A 22,746-nucleotide genomic window follows, 5' to 3' on the forward strand; every position below is an offset into this window, starting at 1 on the left:
CCCGCCATGTGGTAGCTCCCACAGGATGCCCCAAGGCCGAGCAGCTCCAGCAGGGCTGGCGGGAGCCACACTGCCCAGGGCAGAGGTAGGGGCCCAGTAAGAGAATTGGAATCTTGCTGTGTTTGCAGCCTTCCGGGCAGGGAAGATTTGTGGTGGTCAGGGATGCTGGGAGCCCCACCTCTGCTGTCTGCCGGGAACGGAGCGAAGGGGCCCTGAAGGGCTGGCTCCTGCCCCGGGTCTTGCGTTGCAGGAAGCATGACGGTGTCCTTTCCCTCCACATGCCGTCAGGGTCTCTCTCTGCCCCGATCCAATGACACTGCCGGAGAAGGGGAAGCGGGGGAGGAAGGCTGGGTCCCCCCCGAGCCTCTCAGCTAATATGGAAAGGCGCTGGCCCTTTTCTATCTTTGCAAGTGGAGCTGGGCTGCAGGGACGGGGCAGCAGGCGCAGAGAGGGGGAGCTCAGCCAAGGAATGTGACATATCAGAGGCAGCTGCCACTTCAGGAGAGGGGGCAGAGGGAGCGCAGCTCGCCGGGGGCTGCGCGGGACGGGACGGGCCGGGTGAGGGGGGGGACGCCACGGCCCCAGCACGGGGACGGCTCAGCGAGCGGGCAGCACCCGCGGGACTCGCACCCGGGCCGGCGAGGAGCAGGTGCCGAGGCGCTGGGCGGGCTTGGGGCTGCAGCAGAGCGCGGGGTGTGAGTGCCACACTGCACCGGGCGCTTGGTGAGTGGCGTCTGGGCGAGCAGGAACCCGAGTCCCAGCCTAAATATAGTCCCTCGCTTGCCCACAGTGCTGCGACCTTTGGGGCTGCAGCCTGTGGGGGGAGGCACCGAACCGGAGGGCATTCGGACTGGGGGGTCGCCACTGCCCCAGCGCCCCAGTCAGGCACCCGGCACCCCCAGACTGCAGGCAGGGGGAGAAGAAGGGCACAACGTGCGGGTTTGGGGTGACAGGGGTCGCGGGTGGTGGTGGGGGAGCTGCAGACCATGCACCGGGCACAGGGACGCAGCGGCACGAGTAGGGCTGCTGGGGAGCCTCGGGCAGCCCCGCCGAGCCCCGGCATCCCCCCGAAGCGCGCCAAGGTCACAGCAGAGCCGGGGCCGCCCCAGGAGGGCTCAGCTCGCCTGGCAGCACCGAGTTTTGTGAGGAAACTGAAGAATGCAGCGATCGGCACCGGCTGTGACATCCGGCTGCGAGTGGTGGTGGTGGGCAACCCCCGGCCCAGCCTCCGCTGGTACCGAAACGAGGAGCAGCTGGCCCAGGGTGGGGAGGAGTATGGCACGCTCTGGATCCGGGACAGCAAGAAGGAGGATGCCGGTGTGTACACGTGCATCGCTGAGAATGAGCAGGGAGAGGCCATGACCAGTGCTGTGTTGGCCATCATTGACATGGAAGGTAAGGGTGACGTGGCCACCAGCACAGCCGTGCTGGCACAGACCTTGGCACAGGTTTGCTGAGCGTAGCAGCAGTGTTTGCAGGCTCTTGCTGCAGTGCATGCCCTGGGGCCAGACAGGGCTGCTGGGCTTTGCTGTGCCCACCCTGCTGCCGGCTGTGTTGCCCGGTGCCGGCAGCACTGGGGTGGCTCTCCAGCCTGGAGCAAGCATGTGGCTGCAGTACCCGCTGCCAGGCCAGGCTGGGTGCCAGGACTGGGCACAGAGGTGTTGGGAGCATGTGATGCCAAGCCTGCTCCGGGCAGGAGGAGAGAGAGAGAAAGGAGAGAGAGAAGAGAGAAGCGAGAGAGAGAGAGATGGGGATTGGGCACATGGTACTGGTAGTACCACCCACCAGAGTCACCAACACGGTCCTCAGCACCCCCCCACCAGCTGCCCACGGGCAGAATACCCGTAGGGTCACCATAATAGCTTTAGCAGGCATTGGAAATGCACTGGGTGAACTGGAACCCCGATGGGCCTAGGAGGAGGAGCCTAATGTGAGAGGTGGGGCTGACAAGTAGGTGGAGCCTGTGCCCCTTCAATGTGCGAGACCAGGTAGTTAATTAGCCAAGGCAAATTGACAAGCATTTGCTCATCCCAGTGGCAGCTTCTCTCCTCATCACCATCACCCCTAGATGTAGCAGTCAGAGAGGGAGTGCATGGGGGCTGCTGCCCTTGCATGGGTGGGCTTCCTCCTGCAGGTTTGGGGCTCAGCCCCCTCTGCCTCATCATCATGGAATCATGCAATCATAGAGTTATTTATGTTGGAAAAGACCTCTAAGATGATCAATCCAACCCTTAACCCAGCACTGCCAAGCCTACTGTTAAACCATCTCCCTAAGTGCCACATTTTTGTGTTTTCTGAATATCCAGTGATGGCGACTCCACCACTTCCCTGGTCATTCTGTTCCAGTAGTTGACAACCCTTTTGGTGAACAAATTCCTCCTCGTGGAGGATGGATGCCCCCTCCCTAGGACATTGAAGGCCTGAGTGTTGGGGAGTGTGGAGGCGGGTGGCACTGCTCTGAGATGTGAGATGTGCTGTCTGCATGGGACAGTGAGGACAGGGAGTGAGGGAGGCAACACTGAGCCCTGAGGCTACAGGGAAGGAGCTGCACCTGGGACTCTGCAGCACAGGAGGCACACCAGAGATGCTGCACCTTGAGCAGGGGGCTGGATGACTGTGGCAGGTCAGAAGGAGCCTTCACAACGCTGAAGGGGAGCACTGAGCCAGGAGTCTGGAGAAGTGGTGTTTGGAGGATGGAGGAAGGTTTATGTGCAGATCATGAGCCTGGTGGGATACAGGAGGAGCAGAGGAGTGTGCAGCAGGGGTTCTGCCCTGCAGTGAGTCTGTGTGGAGTCGCTGTGCATCACACAGTGGTCCTTTGGGGACGATTCACCTTTGGTGCAGCTGGGTGTGGGGTGAAGTGTGTGCAGAATGGGGGACAAGCACTGCCTCAGGGGAGGGGCAGACTGTCCTGGGTAGGCAGCAGCTGGGTCACCCTGTTTCCATGCTCTGGTGTGCAGCTGCACCTCTCTGTGGCCACACCAGTCTGAGCCCCACTGCTGCTGCCCAGCACCAGCACAGTCTGATTTCCCCAGGTGCCCGTTCCCGTTGTGCTGACGCAGTCTTCCCTGCTCCCAATTCCCAGCTGCCAGCCCTCACCACCGCCTTTCTGGGGCAGCTGAGGGAGGAACTGAGCAGCCAGGATTGCCTAACCTGCAGTGTGAATGTCACCCTGCCTTGGGCACTCCTCCCAGCAGGCTCTTGGCCATGGATGCACCGCCATTGAGCAAACAGCCTCCCAAAAAGGCATCCCTGGGCCAGACACCTCTGGAGATGTGCAGGCTCTGGGGCACTGAGTTGAGTGAGGAGCAGGACAGCCCCTGGAGTGGCTTTGTTACATTGGTGGCACAGAGCTGTCTTTGTGGTGTGCTGTGGTAGTGCCAAGAGAGTGCCACATCCTGCCAGGTGCTGGACAGGTCTCCAGGGATCACAGAAGTTCCACTCATAGCTCTGCCATCCTTGTACGGGGAAGGGACACCCCATCCTTGTTCACTGGGGCACTCTGAGCTAGGTCATCGGCCACGTCTAGGGCAAGAGGGATGTGTGCAGGGTCCCTGAGCAGGATAAAGTCTGTCTCTGGACTTGGCATCCCAGGCCCCTGTGTCTGGAGGTATTGGAATGCCCTTGCACCATTTGGCAAGATCAGCTGTTTCTCTGGACTTGGGGTCCTGGTTCTCTGTGTCTGGAGGTGTTGTGTTGTCCTTGCTCCATCTGCCTCTCTCCGGTAGTGGTCTCTGGTGGGCACAGAGCCCCTTTTCTCCCTGATGCCCTGCCAGGCTGAAGATCTCTGTGGGGCCAGCACTGACTCTCCCCAGGGTGACTCAGGTCCCTGCTGGTGGCCTGGGGGGGCTCCATGCTGCCTGTCTCTGTACTCAACCTGGGGAGCTCCTCCTGCACCAGCTCAGCAGTCCCCCTTGCTCACACAAGCCCGATTTAGCTTCTCTAATCTCTTGCCCTGAATCTGTCGCTCCACCCCACTAATGATTTTCTCCTGCTCTTCTCCCAGGTTCCCTGAGTGCGTCAGTGCTCACTGAGGGGAGTGGGTAGAGCATGTGTGGGGCTGGCCAGGCTGGTGCAGGTGCTACCTGGGGCACACCATCCCCACTGTCCCATGCTGTCCCCCCATGTCCCAGTGCACTGCCCCCTCTTTTGCTGCAGGCCCTCCCTAATGCCCCAGCTCCATAGGTGCAGGTAGAGTGCATTGACCCTTCTCCCAGCAGCACCAGGCCAGTCCAGGGGCTTCCCAGGGAACCTCCAGATCCTTCCAGAGAGCCCTGGCCCCTACCATAGCTCCACCGCTCCTGGACTTGCTAAAGTCTTTATCACCTCTCAGCTGCATCTCCTGAATTTTTTCCCTGTAAACTGGATTAAATCACCTCTTAAGAACCTGAGCTAATCTCCTTTTAGAGCCTAGCCCTCGTTCACTGTGCCAGCACTGCCTGATCCTCCCCACCCAGGCTGCCTCTCATTTCAAGGTTGGATGTGTCCATCTTGGGTTCCCAGTGCAGGGCCTTGCTCCATTCTCCTCCACCTGCACTCAGCAATCAAACTGTCTTGGAGCCTTCCCTCTGTCCAGGAAACAGCCTGCACCTGCCTGGATTTGGGGCAGGAAAGGGGGCAGAGACTTCCGGTGTGTGGTGGCCCTGCACAAACCCTTGCTGTGCGAGGAGTTACCGTGTGGGGACGTTGGCATAATTTTTCAGCTGATGGTACATGGCAGTGACAATGGAGCCCACTGGGGATGGCTGTGCTGACAGTGTCCCTGGTGGCTCAGCATCTCTGGCCATTTTATCTCAGTGCCTAATTTTAGTCCCATAGTTTGCAGCACTGTGCCTGTGTTTAATGCCAGCTGCCCCAGAGTGGCTCCCACCTCTGCCCCCATCCACCTGGGCAGGGGTCTGCTGTGGTGCCCATATGTGCCAGATTCTCATCCCAGGGTCTGTCAGAGCGAGACGGCTGCCCCCGGTGAGCGGGGTGGTGAGTGCAGCTGTCCAGTCAGTCACCTCCACCCCTGCCCTCTCGCCTGCTGCTGGAGGGTTATTTTTGCTGAGGAATGTGCCATCCCCTCGGATTCTGGCAGCCTGCAGGGCTTGTGTTACAGGCAAGAGGCTGAAACCCAGGCCTGCAGTTGGGTAAATATAGCACCAATATTCGGGACTGCATGAGGGGACGACAGCCCCTTCCTCCTTCCAGGGCTACCATCACTCCCATTGCCCTTCCTGCCTCCTGACACCAGGCTGCTGGAAGGGGCTGGTTGCTTCCACCCTGCTGCCTGCACTCTTGCCTTCTTTCCCCCACAGCATGCAGTCCCTCTCCCAGCTGGGGGGTATGCCAGAGGTTGGCAGGCCAGGGATGTATGTAATGCCTTGTGCTATCCCGCTCCATGTCCAGACGCCCAAGGTCACATTGCTGCTTTGCATCCCTGCGTTCTCAGCCTGCAGTGAGCACTGTGTGCTCAGGCATCCTTCTTGTGGCAGCAAAGGGAGGCAGAGCTGGAGAGGGCACTGGGGTGTCCCAGCCCCTGGGAGAGGGGGGACAGCACAGTACTGCTCCTCCACAGGCTCACAAGGATTCTGTGGCACTGCCCTGCTGGGTGACTAGGGACATTCTGCTGCTGTATTTATTTTCCCTGGGGACAGAGCTACGGAAGGTGCCACCTACCCAGGCTCCCAGCACATCCCCACCTCCCGCCGACCATCCCCAGCAGCTCCAGGAGGTGCAAACGCATGAAAGATTCATGGCCAGACCTCCTCCTACTTGCGGCGCCGCATGCACACACCACCATCAATTATTCAAGCACTGAGACAAGGGGCTGCTGCCTGGGACCAGGGGCAGGGGGCTGGTGCTAGGCCAGAGCTGTGGGACCGGTCAGGATCTGTGCAGGACAGTCAGGAGGCCAGCAAGGTGTGGAGGGCTGTGGTTCTTGGAAAGGTGGAATTAATGCTGCAGTTTGAGCAAGTGTTTGCTGTCTGCTTTGCTTGAGGCTGATGTGTGTCCAGCAGGCAAAGCTGGAGCTGGGCGGCAGTGGGGCCACCCACTCCAGGTCTGCTTCTTGTCCATGCCACAGCTGCACTGGCTGCCATTCTCTGTCCTAGGTCCCTGACCTGCAGAGGAGCAGGGCATTGTCAGGGCTGCCCCTGGGCTGGGGCAGGGCAGAAGGGCAGCCCTAGTTGCAGGTGACCATCACCTCCCACCTTCTGCAGTGAATTCTGGTGCCTGCAATAGGCACAGCCTCTTGGAGGTGACCCAGCTGTTTCCAGAGGTTCAGCATCTCTGGGACAGCCCAGAGTCACTCCTGAAGCTTTTGCTGAGGAATGGCCACAGAGACACAGTTGCTGGGAAGAGCTGTGTGCCCAGCCAGCCAGGAGCTGTGACCAATGGGCAGCAGATGTAGGATAGCTGGAGGACGCTGTCCTTGTGGGTGCTTTGGTGACAGCATCCTTGCCCTGGCACCACTGTGTGACACGTCCAAACCTTGGTGCTTCTTCCCAGCATCTCTGATGAGTATTTTAATCCCACTTGAGTGTGAAAAGAGTGCACAGGCTGCAGCAGGACCACAGGCATGCACAGATAGGGTGAGAGTACCTGGCAGGGAAGCCCTGGGTGTAGGCACCCTGACACACACGACCCCCACAGTTCACCTCTTTACCTAGCTCTGGCTCAAGGGTACCCATTTCTGTCCCCACCCAGGGCTGGTGGGGGACAGCAGAGACCTCTGTCTCTGACAGGAGATTCCCTTAATGCCAGCTGTAGCATTTGTAGGACTTGTCTGACGTGCAGGGTCTCCACGGAAACCCCGCAGCATCACTCGAATTGTGGGACTGACAGAAATGTTGTATAAACAGCTCCTTTTGTACTGGGTAATTTGCAAGTTATTATGGAGCCATGAAAAGCCTCACGTTTGGAGTCATGAGCTGGGCGGGGAAGCAGAGAAAAGCTACCAGGGCTGCCAGGCACCATGGGGAGCGTGATGCCTGTGAGCAGCTCCTTGTGGAGCAGCTGGCTCCCCAGGGGACAGGTGAGCAGCATGGGGACAAGCACCGGGTGGGGAGGCCTCCAGCAGGGTCTCCATGGATGCTCTGCAGTGGGATGGGGCAGCTCAAACAGATGATGAGGCCAGGACATTGGCAGCCTCTCCAAGGGCCCGGAAATGGGTCTGGTGAATGCTGCAGGGCTTGGTGAGTTGATGAGGGAAGGTATCAAGCTATGGGGCACCAAGAGCTGTGAGGGGCATGGCATGCAAGACAGGATCTGCTGGGGCTGTGAGGCTGGGAGTTGCCCTCTGGCTTATTTGTAGCATCACCCAGAAAACTGGGACAGGCAGGAGGGCTCAGGATGGTCAGCTGGGGAAGGTGTGCCAGCAGAGGCTGGCAGAGTGATGGTGAGCCTGTATCCTGGCTGGGCAGTGCCATGGCACACTGCAAACCTGCTGCTGGGTGCAGGCTTGTGGCAGCTGTGGCACTGAGTCTGCCCTGTTTGAGAGCACTTTGGGGACAGCACACAGAGCATGGCTGTGTTGTGTTGATTCCATCCCAGTTGGTCTGCATGTGGGGGCTGTGGTGGGGGAGCTGTGTCCTAAGAGGGGAGTGCAACCCCTGTCCTGGGCAGTGGGGCAGGATGCACAGATCACAGGGGACAGTGGTACAGCTGCACTGCCTGGCAGGGGACTCGGACCCCTGCCAGCCGTGTAGACAAAGCCAGAGGTGGAGAAACCACGTACCCGCCTCAGACACGCCCCCTCCCTCCCCTCTACGACGGTGGTCCTCGCCCCCCACCACCTGTGCCCTGCCTGTCCCCCACCGCTGTCACTGTGTGCCAGGGCTGGCGGGGAGGCGGAGGCGGAGGCAGGCGGGGGAAGGATGGAGGGAGGAGCACTCCAGTGATGCTTCAGGCTCACAGCTCCAGCCCTCCCGAGAGCCCAACCTGGCGAGCCCCTTCCTCTCCCTCCACCGCTCCCGGCTGCCGGTGGTGAAGGATGCTCGGAGCATCGCTTGCTGCCGCGACGTGCTGACAGCGGGGACCCCGCCGGGAGCGGGCTTCCGTCCTGCCGGGCCCGAGTCCGTGTCACCGGGCCAGCAGGGTTCTGCAGAAGCATGAAGAAGATCTGGGTGAAGAAGCGTTTCCAGGTAAGGACTCCAGGCTGCTGTGCCGGCGGGTGCCGGAAGAAGGGAGCAGTGCCGAGAGCGGCCGGGGATGGGAATGGATGCTGATGGAGACGGGAATTGGGATGCGAATAAGGATGGGGATGGGAGTGTCCCTCCAGCCCTTCCGTTGCCCCCTGGGGCTACCCGGGGCTTTGCACAGCGCCAGCTTCAGCCCCGCTTGCAGAGCTGCCGGCTGCTTGCCTGGCCTCGCCAGCCCTGGCAGGAGGGGCAGAGGGCAGGGGCTCAGCACCTCCTGTGCCAACACCCGGGCTGGGACCCCCGCTGGGGCTTTCCCTAGGCCCTCTGTTCCCTCTGTAGTCGGGGCAGCAAATGGAGGCTGCTGCATGGCTCCCCCAGCCCCGCTGCCGGTGGTCACGGAGCTGGAGACGAGGCTTTGCATGCGTCATCCCCTCCGCGTCAGGAGCATGCCTGGCACAGGCACGGCTCCTTCGCGGGCCCGCCGCACGCTCCGCTGCCGAGCAAGGAACAAGGACGTCACTTGGCCTCAGCGGGTGGTGGAGGATGGGGAGCATACTTCCAGGAAGCCCCCCGCCCCCAGTTCCCCGGGGCACACGAGCCTGATGCAGACGCACAGCCTCCCCGCCGTCACTCTGCCTGGTGGCCCGGAGGGGACTGGGAAGGGGCTGACACGCGCAGCACCTTCCCAGGGGTGGAAGATGCACGATGGGACATAGGTCCCTAAGGAGAGAAGGTGCTGAGGGTCCCTCTGGGGCAGGGTGGTTTGCACAGCCTGGCTGCCCCTTCTGCATTTGGGGGCAGCAAGTCCAGGGGCTTGCCCGTGTGGCAGGGCAAGGTCCTGCAGCGCTGGCTGAGCACGGGAGGGCTATCAGAACAGCCACAGAGGCTGCCTATCTGCACCAGGCAAGTTACTCACTCCCTCTCAACCCCATTCCATCCTTGCTCCTGTCTGCCTGTCTCACACAATAGGCAGCAGTGCCATGTGGTGCTGGGTTCCATGTGCTAGGTGGTGGCAAGTTCCACAGTCCCAGGAGATCCTTCACTCCCTGTAGGCCCCGTGGCCATGGTGAGAGATGCCCCATGCCTGGGCCAGCACAGGACACCAACATGGACAGGTGGATCTGTGCCTGGCATAGGGGAAGGAAACACCTCCAGGTCTCACCCAGCTGCCTCGTAGTGCAGGGCAGAAGCTGGGTGTGGATCCCAGCCAGCTCTTCTCTCTACTCCAGGCTGGGTGGCACAGAGTGTGCTCCTGGGGCTCCTCCACCCCTTTTCCCAACATGCAAATGAAATCCCATGCAGGAGGATTACCCCCACTCTCTGTCTGTCCCCTTTGTGCAGACTCTGATCCCACACAAGGCCCTGAGCTGCTTCTGCCCCCTTTCCATCTCCTGGCCTGGGGCTGACCCTGCATCACCCAGCACTTGCTCCCTAGTGGGCTGTGCTTGAGGTGGGTCCAGTCTTTGGGGTGCCCTGATCCTACAAGGTACCCTGATCCCTCAGGGTGCCCTGATCCTGTAGGGACCTGTTGAGAGGTGAAGGGGAGAGGGCTCAGCCCCTCTGTAGCTCTGGGCAATGCAGCCCAGCTCTCTGGGTACACTCACCATATTTGATGGGGAGCCGATGGCGCCTGTCCCTGGGGAAGCCACAAGAGTACCCGATAATGGCACTCAATTGCATTTTCATTTTTTAATGGGGGAATTATCCGCCGATGGTGCAGTTAATCACTCATCTTTCCCTGGCCTGGAAGATGGGCTGCCAGCCAGAACCAGCAGAGTCAGCCGAGAAGGGGAGGTGAAGCCTGGCTCAGCCTGAATACAAATGTGTCTCGTGCAGCCGCTGCCCTCTGGCCAGCACTGCATGCAGGCAGGGGAGTTGGTGGGAACCCTAGTGCTGCCCACGTGCAGGGTCTGCCACAGCAGTGGCAGCAGCTTTGGGGCTTGTGAAATGAGCCTGCTGCCCTTCAAGGGCAACTAGCTGCTTGCCATGCTTGGCTGTCCATCCCTGGTGGCTGGCTGTCCCTGGGGTCTGGCTGTCCGTGACCTGCTTTGGAGCTGGAGGGATGGTGGGGCAGGAGGGGCTGGTGGAGCAAAAGACTTTGAGACAGCTGGGTGTCCAGCCCTGGGCTCCCCACTGGGGAGACAGGGCATGGGCCATCAGTGTACTGGGGAGACCCTGTCATCCAGACTGGCTGGGAAGGATGCTCAGTCCTGGCAGCCCAACCCTGCCTGTCTGCACTCCACATTCCCACTCCTGCCTGCCTTGGAGATCACCCCATCCCTCTGCTTTCCTGGGATATGGCGTCAGTGCACACTGGGTCTGGCAGACAGGCTGCCCTCAGCTGGTCCCTTCCCTGGCACGCAAGTGCCCAGGCCTGGGCTGCAGGACAGAGGGCAGCCAAGTTGGCAGGGAGCTCCTGGTGCTTCCAGCCCGTGCTCTGTCCCCACCTGCCCGCCCAGACGGCATGGGTGAGCGCAGCCCCTGTGCCTCCAACCCGGCAACCATAGGCCAGTCCCCTGCCGCCAAGCAGCCTCTCTTTCAACTGGCATGGCCTCAACAGGGGAAGAAGGATGCTGTCCCCGTGCTGGGACAGTGGCCATGGTGGAGTCTGGGCCAGTGCCTGGAAGACATTTTGCTGGCCAAATCCCCATGCTGGCTGGGTGGCTTTGAAGGGGCTGCAGAGTGCTTGGGCAGCAGCCCAGGCAAAGACTCAGTGCCGGCTATGCCAGGTGCAAGCAGCAATTCTGGGGCATCTGGGGTGCCCCACTGTCACTCTTGGGCTTGGGCTGCAACACAGGGCTGGGGTGCACAGTGCCATCACCGAGGGGACTCCGCGTGCGCGCGTGCGCACAGGTGTGTGAGCGTGCGTGGCCGGGCATGCGCTGCACGTGCCCACCTACAGCCATCCATCTCTGAGTGTGCATGGGGGCGTGTGCCTGTGGGGCCCGTGGGTGTGCAGCGGGGGTGCATGTGAGCGCTGGCAGGTGTGCCCTGCCTGTGGGAGGGTGTGAGTGGGGTGAAGTATGTCGTATGTGATGCCAGAGTGCGTGTGAGAGGTTGTGGGTGTAAGCATTGCTGCGTGTGCTGGGATGGGGGGGGTGTGTGTGTGTGTATGTGTGTGAGTGTGAGGCGTGGTGTGGCAGCGGTGTGAGTGCACGGCAGGTATATAACACCATGCCACGGGTAATGCTCTGTTCTCTTTTCCTTTGCAGAAGACCGGCCACTCGCGGCGCTTCGGGCGCTTCACGCATGGTGCGTTGAGTTACCAGGACCCGACTCCCCCCACTGCCCCAAGTGTGCCGGGATGGGGCCCACCACCATGCTGCAAGGGGCAGTGAGCAGAGGCTGGGCAGGGCTGGATTGCATCTTGCCAGCCACAAAATAGGGTCCCAGTCAGCCAGCAGCTCACAGTGTCCCCCATGCAGCTGGTCTGCTCCTGGCCCTGCAGCTCTACTTGCTCAGGGGCTGCCAGACTGTTGTGCCTAGGATTGGGAATCTGATACACTAGCAGTTCATGAAGCAGTTGGTTGTGTGCTGGGCTGCAGAAGGGTGGCTTGGAGTGGGGCGAAGCAGTGTGGCTCCCCACACACCTCGAGAGTGCGATGGAGAGGAGCAGTGGTGGGGCTGGGGACATGTTTCTCACTGCAGGGGTTGTTGCTGTGGGTGCTGAGGACTTGGGCAGTGGCAAGGAGGAAAGTCAGTCCTTCCTTGGAAGCATGGCACTAGTTTTCCTGGAATGGGACATTAGGGTGATACTGAAATGGCCTTGCCACATCCTACCTGGTGGCGAGCAGCTCTTAGTGATGCCCTGCCCTGAGAATTTTGGCTTTCTCAACCGCAGTTGTGTTGTGGAGCACAGTTGTATTGGACAGCACTTGCACTGGTGGGACAGAGGATGGACTTGTACGTGCCAGGGGGAGGCTGTGTGCACATGGACACGTGTCCGTGTGCTCCTGCACCCCCAGGAGTGCCCAGCTGGGGCACAGACTGGGAGGGTCTAGCCCCAGGCTGAGATGCCCTGCAGGCACAGAGGGATGTGAGGATACTGCAGCAGTGAGGCCAGCAGCTCCGAGGATGAGGGGGTGGCTGTCCTGCTGGGCCGGATGTGGCTGTGGCACAGGGAGGGAATGGTGCTGTGCACTCACAGGTGGGACGGTGTGTGCGAGGAGACGGTCTGTGTGCAGCGCTGGAGTGGTGTGCAGTGACTGTGATGCAGAGTGGAGACATGGTGGGGAAGTGCTGGGGACAAGGGCCCCCCCGGCTGCCCCCCGCGTCTCCGCAGGCCGGGCCGATAACCGGGTGTTGATGTCTCTCTCTCTCTTGCTGCCCCTATGGAAGCGAAGTTTTCCGCTCCTGCAGGAAACAAAGCTACGGTAGGAAGACGCCTTCCCAATGCCATCACTGTCCTCATAGTGGACCCTGTGCCCCAGCCTGCCACCCTGCTCTGTCACTTCCACTGTCCCCTTGCTCTGCTTTTTTGTCCCCGTGCCACCTCTGCCAGCTGTGTTCCCACTGCTGGCACTGCCTCCCTTCCTCCCATCATCTAACACTGTTCCTGCCTGCCCTTGCTCTGCTGGACTTTCCCACTCCTAGTCCTGCCTTTCCCTACTAGCAGCTTGTCCCTGCAGGTCACAGCCATGCCTCCTGCCCTGGAGCTGCCTGGGCACTGCTCTTATGCTTCTGGAGACAATGGGTCTGCAACAGGCAGTAGCAGTGTGGTCTGCTGTCTGTCTGTACCCTCACTCCCTACTCTCCCCTCCCACCCCAGACTCGGAGACAGGTGAGGATGAATCCAGCGACCCCCAGGTGACACAGCGCAGTGATCTCCAGGATGAGACGGCCTTCAGCACCCCCACGGGTGAGCAGGGACACGTGGCTGGCACTGAGCCCTGACAATGGCTGCTGGCCATGACTCCCCACAAGGCCTCTGCTGGCCAGGCTTTGGGGGTGTATGTGGAGAGGGAGCTGTGATCCACCCATACAAAGGGGGGAGGGCTTGAGGCAGCAGGGTGCTGCTCAGGACATGCTGGAACATCCCATGGTCGTTCAGCCCTCTCTGAGCAGGATGCTGAGCTTGTCCCACAGGCACCCAGTCTTGGCTCATCCCTCTTCTCTCAGGTGGGTCTGACACCCTCGTGGACGCCTCCATGAACACAACGCCGACCTCGGTGCTGGCCCTGTCACAGGCAGAGGAGCGCTCCAGCTGGTCAGGCAGCCAGCAGACCGTGGTGGAGAAGGAGACGGATGCCAGCCTCTCTGCACGGGGACCCTACCTCCGTCCCGCTGCCTGGCCACAACCGCAGGGAACCCCAAGGCAAGCAAACACGCCGGCCCCGCGTGGCGCCGAGGTCCGGCACCTGGGCGTGGAGCCGCTGGTGCGGGCATCACGGGCTAATCTGGTGGGCACGAGCTGGGGGTCAGAGGATAGCCTTTCGGTGGCCAGCGACCCGTACGGCAGCGCCTTCAGCCTGTACCGAGGACGGGCGCTCTCGCTCCACGTGTAAGTAGCCCGGGGGAGCGCACGGAGGGGACATTGCGCTGGGGCCATCTCCTTCCAACCCCTGCAGCCATCTCCTTCCCTCCACCCGGGCTTTCTTTGCCTTTATCTTCCCCGATGAGGAGTGGGGACTCTGAGCAGTAAGCAGCCTGTTCTCTGTGAGAAGGTGGGAGCAACACAGCCTGGGGGTGATGTAGAGTGGGGTCCCTTTCTGCTGTGGCCAGGTTGAGGCTGGGTGTATCCCCTGTGCCACTGCTTCAGCTGCAGTACCCCACCTGCAGATTATACCATGGGCATTTCCTCTTCCACCCCACCATGGTGGGGTGCAGCCCACAGTGTGGGGAACTGGAGGTGCACAGTAGCCTGGGACACATATAGGCCAGTGTCTGCTCATGGTACAGGGGTGCTGCCTCCCCCGATCCTGCTGATGTGCTCAGAGCCCCTGTCCCTCCCTGCCGCCTTTGGTTCCCATATCTGCAGGCCTGCTCCTTTGACCTCCATCTTGCTCTATTTTTTGTTTAAGGCTGCTTCTTCCACCAGAACCTCATCTCCACCTTATGATTTCCACTCTGCGTTTGCTGAGCCCCTCTGGGGGCAGTGGGATAGGAAGATGTGCCCATAGCAGCATGTGCACAGGCAGGGCTTGCAGCCTTGGGGACTCCTTCTGGCCAGGCTGCACTGCCTCAACACACCAGGACACCCCAGGAAACTGGGGCACCCCCCCAGCCCCTGGTCCTCTCTGCATGGTGGCCCTGGGGAGGGGACTCACTGGGTAACCCAGCATCACCCTACTGCTTCACATGAGTACCCCTGGGCAAGGGGTCCTAGCAGCCCAGGACTCCCACCTAACCCAGCCAGCTCCCAGTGGTCTTGGGGTGACCAGATGCCATTGCTGGGACCCCTTGAGTCTCCCAGGCTGCCCTGACTGTTTGACCCCTTTGCCATGCCCCATTGGGCACTGTGATGCAGGCTGGAAGCTGGGATGCAGCCAGGCAGGTACAAGGGTGTTCTCTAAGCCACGCTCCTCTGTCTCTGCCCTTACAGCAGCATCCCCCAGGGAGGCTACCGGAGAGATGACCTCCACAGAGGCCCTGTCTCTCCAAAGCCTGGTGCAGAGCCCCCAAGATCCCCCGCTGCTCTGCCACTGACTGCCAAGCCACCCATCATCCGCTCACCATCTCCTCGTGCTGGCACGTGTCTGCAGCCGCCCACTGGCACCGTATCCCAGCCTGCTGCCCGTGGCCCTGGCGTCCCCTCCTTCACACCCGTGACCCCCCGCAAGAAGTCCTCAGTGCCGGAAGAGTACCAGGACATCGTTCCTGAGGAGTACGAGGAGAAGATCAAGAAGCCCAAGTCCTCTGGGTACTCACAGGGTAGCACACAGGACTCCCGTCCGCAAACACCCATGAGCGACACCTCTGGCCGCATCTCTGTCCGGGCATCCCCCAAGCTGGTGCGTGCTGGTTCCAGGATCTTTGAAAGGCTGCAGTACTTTGAGGAGCGGCAGAGGAGCCTGGAGCAGGACAGTCCCTTTCCCGCGCGCTCCAACCTGCCCCTGCGCAAGACACGCTCCTTCGACCAGCCCGGCACCGGCACGCGCCGTGCCAGCACTCCGGGTGGTTCGCGGGAGGACCTGCGGGAAGGCGGCCGCTGGGAGCCGGGCAGCACGGCAGCGTGCCGGCGCTTGGCCTTCCGGCAGAAAGCCGCGTCCTTCGACGAGCGGGGCAAGTTCGCCAACCGCGTCTACGCCATCGAGCACAAGTTTGCAGAGGAGCTGACCCGCATCAAGCGGACAGTGTCCAAGCAGCAGCTGCGGCGCTCCCAGGAGCTCTGCAAAGCTGGGTTGCCCCCGGCACCCTCACCCCCAGCGACCAGCGAGCCCCCTGCACCCCGTGCCCCCCGCACCTCTTCCTCTCAGGGTGCCGGCGGACGCAAGGCACTGCCACCCAAGAGCTGCCCGCCAGCAGAAAGCACACACGTCATCCAGCACCTGGCACTTTCCAGCGTGGCGTTGGTGGGACCTGATGGGGAGCCACTGCCAGGGGGGCAGCGGGGGAAGAGAGCCCCGGTGGGGGGGGGTGGGGCGGCTGGACAGCCCAGCTCAGTGGAGGATGCAGGTGCCAGGAAGGGTCTGCACCTGCATCAAGAAGGCGTTGGGGAAGTGAAGAAGAAGGAGCAGTGGCCATTGACACAAGCCAGCCCGCAGGGAAGGGTGGCCCTCTCGCAGGCAGGGCCTGCCGAAAGCAGTCTGTACCCAGATGGAGGCCCTGCCCGTGGCCCGGGGGCACTGAGCGAGGCTCTGGCTGCCCGGCTAGCTGTGCCCCATGGACTGTACCGGCGGCCAGAGACGCCCACAGAAGTGCGGTTCCTGCCTTGGGCAAAGCCGGGGATGGAGCAGGAAGCTCGTCTGGAACGAAGCTGGGCAGGACAGCACGGTGTGGGAAGGGAGGTGGAGAGAAGGCAGATGAAAGTGTCAGAGAAGAAGGAGAGTGGCCGGATGGCTCAAGAAGGCAGGAGCACACGGAGCAAGGGGAAGGGACGCCGAGCCAGGCCCACTTCTCCAGAGCTAGGTATGGGCATGGCTTTCTGCCCTCCTGCAGGCACAGAGCTGGCCTGGCAAGCCCCTGGGTGGGTTGGGGGACCTCCAGCCTGCCCCTGGGAGGTGTGGTGAGCCCAGGGATGGAGGGACGAGACTCTGGAGGCTGGGGTAGTTGGCACCAAGCAGTGCCATAAGACCAGCCTGGCTGCCAGTTTGCCGGGGCTTGAGGTTACAACGCTTGCTATCTTCTCCATACCTCCTGTCTGGCACAGGAAAGATACAGCACACTGACTTGTGGTCTGAGGCACAGGGCACCCACTGCAACTTGTCCTGTCTGGGCCATGCTCAGTGGCCCAGGCAGGGCATGCAGCCCAAGCTTCCCCAGGGGAAGGTGGCTTGGCTGGGCGACAGGTGTCCTGCCCATCCCAGCATGCAGCAGTTAGACCAGACTATACCTGGACTGGGAGCTTTTAGGCTCTGCTCTAGCCAGAAAAATGGCAGGCCCACATATCTGAGGCTCCTGGCACAGCCCCAGGACTTTTGTGCATGTGCTGGGGCCGTGAGAGGGGAGGGAGCTGGGAGGTGCTTGTTGATGTATTGGGGTGCAGCAGCCACCATCCCAAGAGGGTTGTGGAAGTTCAGGGCAGGGGATGCAGCAGGCTACATGACCCTCCTTCTTCCACACCCCACTGTCACCTCATTTCTTATGCCCTATGGGGATGTACAAAAAGCGTCCTGCCCCTTCCTGGTCCCCTGTCTTGTCGCTACTTCCTGCTCTGTGCCATGGTGGATCCTGATGTGTCCTTTTCATCCACTGCATGGGCAGGGTACCTGCTAATGCCCCAGAGAGGGTGTGGTTGAGCAGTGGATTGGGAGACCCATGGTCTGCCTGCATGCAGCCCTGCATGGCACAGCACCCACCCACTTCACCCTGCTGACAGCCACGGGGCCCATCTCTCCCTGTGCAGAGTCCTCAGATGACTCCTATGTCTCAGCGGGTGAAGACCCCCTGGAAGCCCCCATCTTTGAGATCCCCATCCAGGACATGGCCGTTGTTGTGGGGGCAGAGGTGCTGCTCAAGTGCATTGTCACGGCCAACCCCCCACCAGAAGGTGAGCCGCCCTGGAACGGGGTGTCAGGGGCACGGGCGTGGCAGAGGGACTCTCTGCAGGTCCATGTCTCACCTGCACGGAGTTAGTGGGACACCCAGGCAGAGCTGGGTATCTCAGGGGAGGTCATGTGCCCTCCCTGGGAGCACCCTTTCAGCCCTTCCTCCCTTCAGACAGGAGTGAAGTGTTTGGGCGCTGCCAGCCGGGACAGGGGGCAGAGGACAGGGGGCAGAGGACAGGCTGCCTGCTGTCCCCCAGTTCTGGGCAGGGCTGTTGGGAAAGTGGGAGAAGGGCTACTGAGCGCTGCGCAGGCAGGGACGGTGATGCAACCTGATCTAGTGGGTGGCGTCCCTGCCCATGCCGGGGGGGAGGGGGGGGGGGTGTTGGAACTAGATGATCATCAGGGTGTTTTCCAACCCAAACCATTCTATGATTCTCTAATGCTCTGGGCTGCTGTTGAGGCAGCTCAGGTGGTTTCCCGGGGCCAGAAGCTTAGGGCTGACGGCCTCCGGGCACGCTGTATCCAGGAAGTGCGCGGAGGCAGCTGGGCATCCAGGGCCGGTCGCCAAAACCAGGCAGAAGCCAAGCCACTTTAATTCCCTATTTCAGCCTCCACTGGAGGGCAGGAGGATGTCAGGAAGCAGATAGGGACCACGGTCCCTAGGGACCAGATAGCGACGGTCTCTCCGTCAGAGGGCCGTGGGATCCCGGGGCTGCTCCCAATAGCAAATGGGTCCTCAGGCCAGGCAAAGGAGCGCCTGGCCTCCCTGAGCCCCTGCGAGGGCCCCGGGAAAGCTCGGACTGTCCTGCCCACGCGTGACCCCCGCCTCTGCTGGCAGTGTCCTGGAGGAAGGACGGGGTCCCGCTGCGGAGCAGCACGACGCGCCCCATCAAGGCGGAGGGCGAGCGCCACACGCTGCTGGTGCGTAGTGCCCGGGTGGCCGACGCCGGGCTGTACACTGTCACCGCGGCCAACGAGGTGGGGGCCACCTGCTGCAGTGCCATCCTCAGCGTGCGGCCCGGTGAGTACCGCGGCCGGCGGATGGAGGGGCGCCGGGAGGGAAAGAGGGAGGCAGACAGGGAGGGAGCGAGGGCTGGCGCCGCGGCAGGCTGGCTGCCAGCTCTGCCTCTGCTGTCACTGGGAAGAAACCGGTTTCCTTACCCTACAAGGCTCTGTCTGAACCAAAGCAGTTGACGTGCTCCCGACAGCCATGGAAGGATCCTACCGTGGGGGGAGCGGGGTCAGGCTGTGAGCATCCCCTGGCGCCCAGCAAGCAGCCCAGTGTCCGGCCCCCACACCTGCCCCGTGTCCCGCTAGACGTGAGGGTACATCAGCCTGCTCTACCACCCGCAGACCATGTGGGTACCCCTGCCCTCAGCCTGCAAACCATGTGGGTACTCCTACCTCCATGACGTGCACCGTGGGGATATCCCAGCCTGCTCCCCAACCCGCAAATTGTGGGTATATCCCTGCGTTTCACTCGGCTAGCCGCGGGAAGACCCCCGCCCCACAAACCATTACCTGCGGGGACACCCTACCTGCCCACCAAGCTGCTAGACGGGGAGAACCCCCCTGACCCCCCCCCCCCCCCCCCCGCTGGCCATGGGGCTAGCCAGTCCGCTGCAGCCCCAAAGCCCTCCCCATTCCAAGAGAGTGTTTCTGGGCGGCAGGCAGAGGCTCAGAGCCGCCCCGAGGGCTGGAAGGACCCAAAACTTCCCCACTCCGTCGTTAGGCGGGACTGGACACCCAGGGGCAGCCACGGCCTGGCAGGGCCACCTGGGCACAGCGGTGGGGGGCCGGGAGGGGCCCCGGCAGACCCCGGCCCGCCGCGGGCCCTCCCCCGCGCTGCTGGCCCAGCCCCGGGGGCCGGCCGGCGCTGGGGCGGGGAGGGCTCAGCGGGCCGACGGCGCTGCGGGTTGGAGGCGCCCGGCACCGGCAGCGCCGCGGGCACCGAGGGCGGTTCGGCGGTGTGGCGTGGGTCGGCTCGCGGGGCCGCCGTGGCCCCGGTGAGTGCGGGGTGCTTCGGGGGCGGGGGGAGGGTGCGGACAGGGGAAAGTCGGGTTCAGGGTCCCAACAGTCCGCTGGAAGCTGCCCGGGGGTATCACGGAGGCGCGGGGACACAGCCCTTGCCCGGTATCGGGAAGGCCGCCCGCCACCCCCGGGGCAGGGGAGGGAGCTTGAGGGCGCTCCGGCGCCCGGCCGGAGGGGACCGGCACCCCCATGGTGGCGACTGGGCTGTGTCAGTCCCCCCTGGGCTATGCCGCTCCCCATCCCGTCCCCCGCCGGCCCCTGTATCCCGCACCCCGCGAGTCCCCCAGTCCGGCCCCCGATGGCGCGGACCGGCGGGCGGGCGGGCTGCAGGGGGGAGCGCAGCTGCCAATGTCACCTTCAGCCGTGCCGGCCCGGACAGGGACAGCCATCCCGGGAATCCGGGCGGCTTAAGGATGGGAGCGCGGGCTGCTGCGTAAGAGCCACTTGAGCCCTGCTGTCGCCTTGCGGAATATCGCGTCCCCTTATCATCCCGCGGCGTGCTTGCTGCTCACCCCCTCCCCCGGCGCGGCCCCGCACCCCTTCGCTGCTGGCCATTGCCGAGGATGTGCCGCGGGGTGGGTGTCCACCCTTGTAATGCAGGGTAGTGGAAAGGGGTGCTCCAACCCGCCTGTCCGGCTCCGGTTGCTGCCAGCTCCTTATCCAGCCTCTCCTGTGCTAGCACCCGTTGTGGAGCGGCATGGGAACTTGCCCCCCACCGTTGGCCAGGCCAGCCCCATCACATCTGACGAGGAGTACCTGAGCCCATTGGAAGAGTTCCCCGAGTCCAGCACCCCCCAGCACCGACCGGCCATGAAGCTGCAGCCAAGAGCCGAGCATGGGGCTGCCCGCGGCTCCCCTGAGACCACCTTCAAGGCTTCACCCACCTTTGAGGTGAGATAGCAAATCCCCCTGGGTAGAGGGGTACAGTGCCCTGTGACTCCTGTACCGTGGTCCTTGGTGCCAGGAGGTGCTGGGTCAGGTCTTCCTGACCTGATGAGGGGTCCTCGCAGCACCTGGGCAGGCTCCACCCCACCATCTTTCCTGGTGCTCCTGTTGTGATAGGGGTCAGACAGCCCTGGGTGTAGTGGTGGGGATGCATGGTCCTGTGTGCAGATGGTGCTTGCTGCTCTCTGACCCCTCTTTCCCTAGGTATCCTTGTCGGACCAGTCGGTGCTGGAGGGGCAGGATGTTAGCATGAGCGTTCGTGTCCGTGGGGAGCCCAAGCCCATCATTTACTGGTGAGTCCTGCTGCTCTCTGGGGTCACAGCTGGGCAGAAAAGGAGGGGACTGGCACAGTCACCTCTCCATTTGGGGATGGTTGCATGGAGCTCTGATCCTGAGCAGAGAGTGTTGGAGAAGGTTTTTTTTGGGGACAGCCAGGCTGTGTGTGCAGGGCCAGGTGTGACCATGATGCTCTGCCTCTGTCTGGAGCAGGCTGAGAAACAGGCAGCCAGTGAAGTATGGCCGCCGGCACCACGCGGAGGAGGCAGAGGGAGTGCGGGGGCTCTTCACACTGCACATCCTGGCGGCAGAGCACACTGACACTGGCTTCTACACCTGCAAGGCCGTCAATGAGTATGGCACCAAGCAGTGCGAGGCCAAGCTGGAGGTCAGAGGTAAAACTCCCTGAGTATGTCACCCAAGATCCTGAGAGGCCAGCTGGCTCTAGTGCCCTGCATGAGCTGGGGGGAAGGGACCACTGCAGGCCCCCCACTTGGTGGTGTGACATAAGAAGGGGACAAGCCAGCTCCCCCTGTGGTGGCACAACTGGGGAACAGGAAGGTGGACCTGTGTGCCTGGGGCTGTCTGCAGAGGCTGGCCCTGCAGCAGAAGGCAGTCTGCATTGCTGTCTCATCCAGATGTGCAGCCCTGGGTCACACCTGTTGCCTGCTGTTCCAGAGCCCCACTGATCTGACCCAGACCCAACTGCTTCTCACAGCCCAGCTTAACCCCATGTCCCCCCACATACACCTATGGGGCGAAGTGCTGCCCCTGGCTGACCAGGGCCCCCTTGGCCTTGGGGGCTCTGTAGGAAATGTCCTCATGCCCTGCAGCTTGCTCCCTCCTTGCCCCAGGCTACCTGCAAGATCTGTACCAGCCACAGGGCAACTTGCAGGAGTCCCTCCCTGCCCATTTCCAGCAGTGTCCCATATGCATGGGACTTCACTGTCCACTCCCCTTTTCTTGCTATCACTCCCCAGCCCTGCTGTGGTCCTCCTAGGACCCCAAAGTATGTGTGCAGTTTTGAGGGGGTGAGGGGGGAGTTGGGACTGATAGCCAGGCTCTGCCTGGTATCCCCAAGGCCAGGGAAATGGTCTGTGGGGATGAATGATGCTGCCTCCCTCCTCTTGCCCTTTGCTGTGTGTGCCCTGCTCCCCCCAGCCCTCCCTGCTGATGGCTGCCTGAGCCCCCCTGAGCTGTGCCGATCCCATCCCGGCCTTGGCTGCGCTGCTTGTACGCTGCCGGGATAATGCTCCCAGCCTACAGCAAAGCGCGGCGGCACGGGGGCGGGAGCGGAAGCCGTCCCAGTGTCCCACGACGGGCAGGAGCCGGGCTGCAGGGGTGATGGCCTAAGCCCAGCCCTTCTTGGGGGGCTCAGCAGATGGCTCCGTGCCTTGCTGCCCACTCGCACCCCTCGTGCTGGCGCTGGTATGTGTGTCCGTGCCGGTCCCGTCGCTGCTGCACTAACCCTTCTGGCTTGCTGACTGCGGTTTTTGTCTGTACGCAGGGGGAGTACGATAAGGGGGTGCATCTCTCAGAGCCGCCGCTGCGGGGCTCTTAGTTGGACACCTCTTAGGCAGTGGACCTCACCTTGTGTTATTACCTCCTTCTCCATCCGCCGCCTCGTCCTGGACGCACCGCGGGGACGCGCGGGCCCTCGACTGCAGGCCGGGGCTCGCCAGATGGCCGGGGCAGGCGTCACTGAGGCGGGGCGGGAGAAGCAGCAGGGGAGCAGCAGGCGCCCCCTCTGCGGGGCCAGGGTGCCCATATGATGCGGTCTTGTCTCTTGCTCCATCCGTTTGTCCCTGTCTGTGTGTTCTGCTGCCTTTCTCTTGCTGCCCAGGGAAAGGGAGCAGGGAGCTGAGCCCACGGTTGCTGCCGGGCCGGCCAGGGCTGTAGGGAAGGAGCTGCAGTGCAGTGGCAGCTCTGTGACAGTCACCTTGGAGCACGGGCGACAGGAGACCCCCAGGGACCCCTCAGGGGAACACCCTGCGTGAGGTGCAGGCGGGAGGGCGATCATTGGCCCCTTCGGCTCACGGTGGCCACTCAGGTGCCAGCTTGGCCACCAAGACACGTCCCTTGTAGCCCCAGGGCTTGGGTCCCTCAGGAGCATCCCGTGGCTGTGGGTCTCTTCTTCCCAGGGAGGGGGCTTGATGGGGGGGCGGGCTGCGAGGCCGTGACCCTTTTTTTTTTTGTAGCTCTAATAAAATCTGTTTGGTAAAGCG

The 22,746-nt window shown here is 62.4% G+C and overlaps 1 protein-coding gene across 1 annotated transcript in view; it reads left to right on the forward strand.

Annotated features, from left to right (window-relative positions):
• Window positions 1-580: 580 nt before the first annotated feature.
• Window positions 581-22,746, forward strand: part of SPEG (striated muscle enriched protein kinase) — a 38,269-nt gene continuing 16,103 nt past the window's right edge. Inside the window, exons 1-9 of the mRNA XM_059852915.1 lie at window positions 581-1,395; window positions 12,892-12,981; window positions 13,242-13,623; window positions 14,665-16,190; window positions 17,128-17,271; window positions 18,108-18,290; window positions 19,980-20,191; window positions 20,450-20,538; window positions 20,735-20,916. Of these exons, the coding sequence (XP_059708898.1) occupies window positions 987-1,395; window positions 12,892-12,981; window positions 13,242-13,623; window positions 14,665-16,190; window positions 17,128-17,271; window positions 18,108-18,290; window positions 19,980-20,191; window positions 20,450-20,538; window positions 20,735-20,916 (3,217 nt within the window). The 5' untranslated portion in view covers window positions 581-986. The remainder of the gene's footprint in view (window positions 1,396-12,891; window positions 12,982-13,241; window positions 13,624-14,664; window positions 16,191-17,127; window positions 17,272-18,107; window positions 18,291-19,979; window positions 20,192-20,449; window positions 20,539-20,734; window positions 20,917-22,746) is intronic.

This window comes from Haemorhous mexicanus, chromosome 8 (genome assembly GCF_027477595.1).
Source record: "Haemorhous mexicanus isolate bHaeMex1 chromosome 8, bHaeMex1.pri, whole genome shotgun sequence".
Classification (NCBI taxonomy): Eukaryota; Metazoa; Chordata; class Aves; order Passeriformes; family Fringillidae; genus Haemorhous; species Haemorhous mexicanus.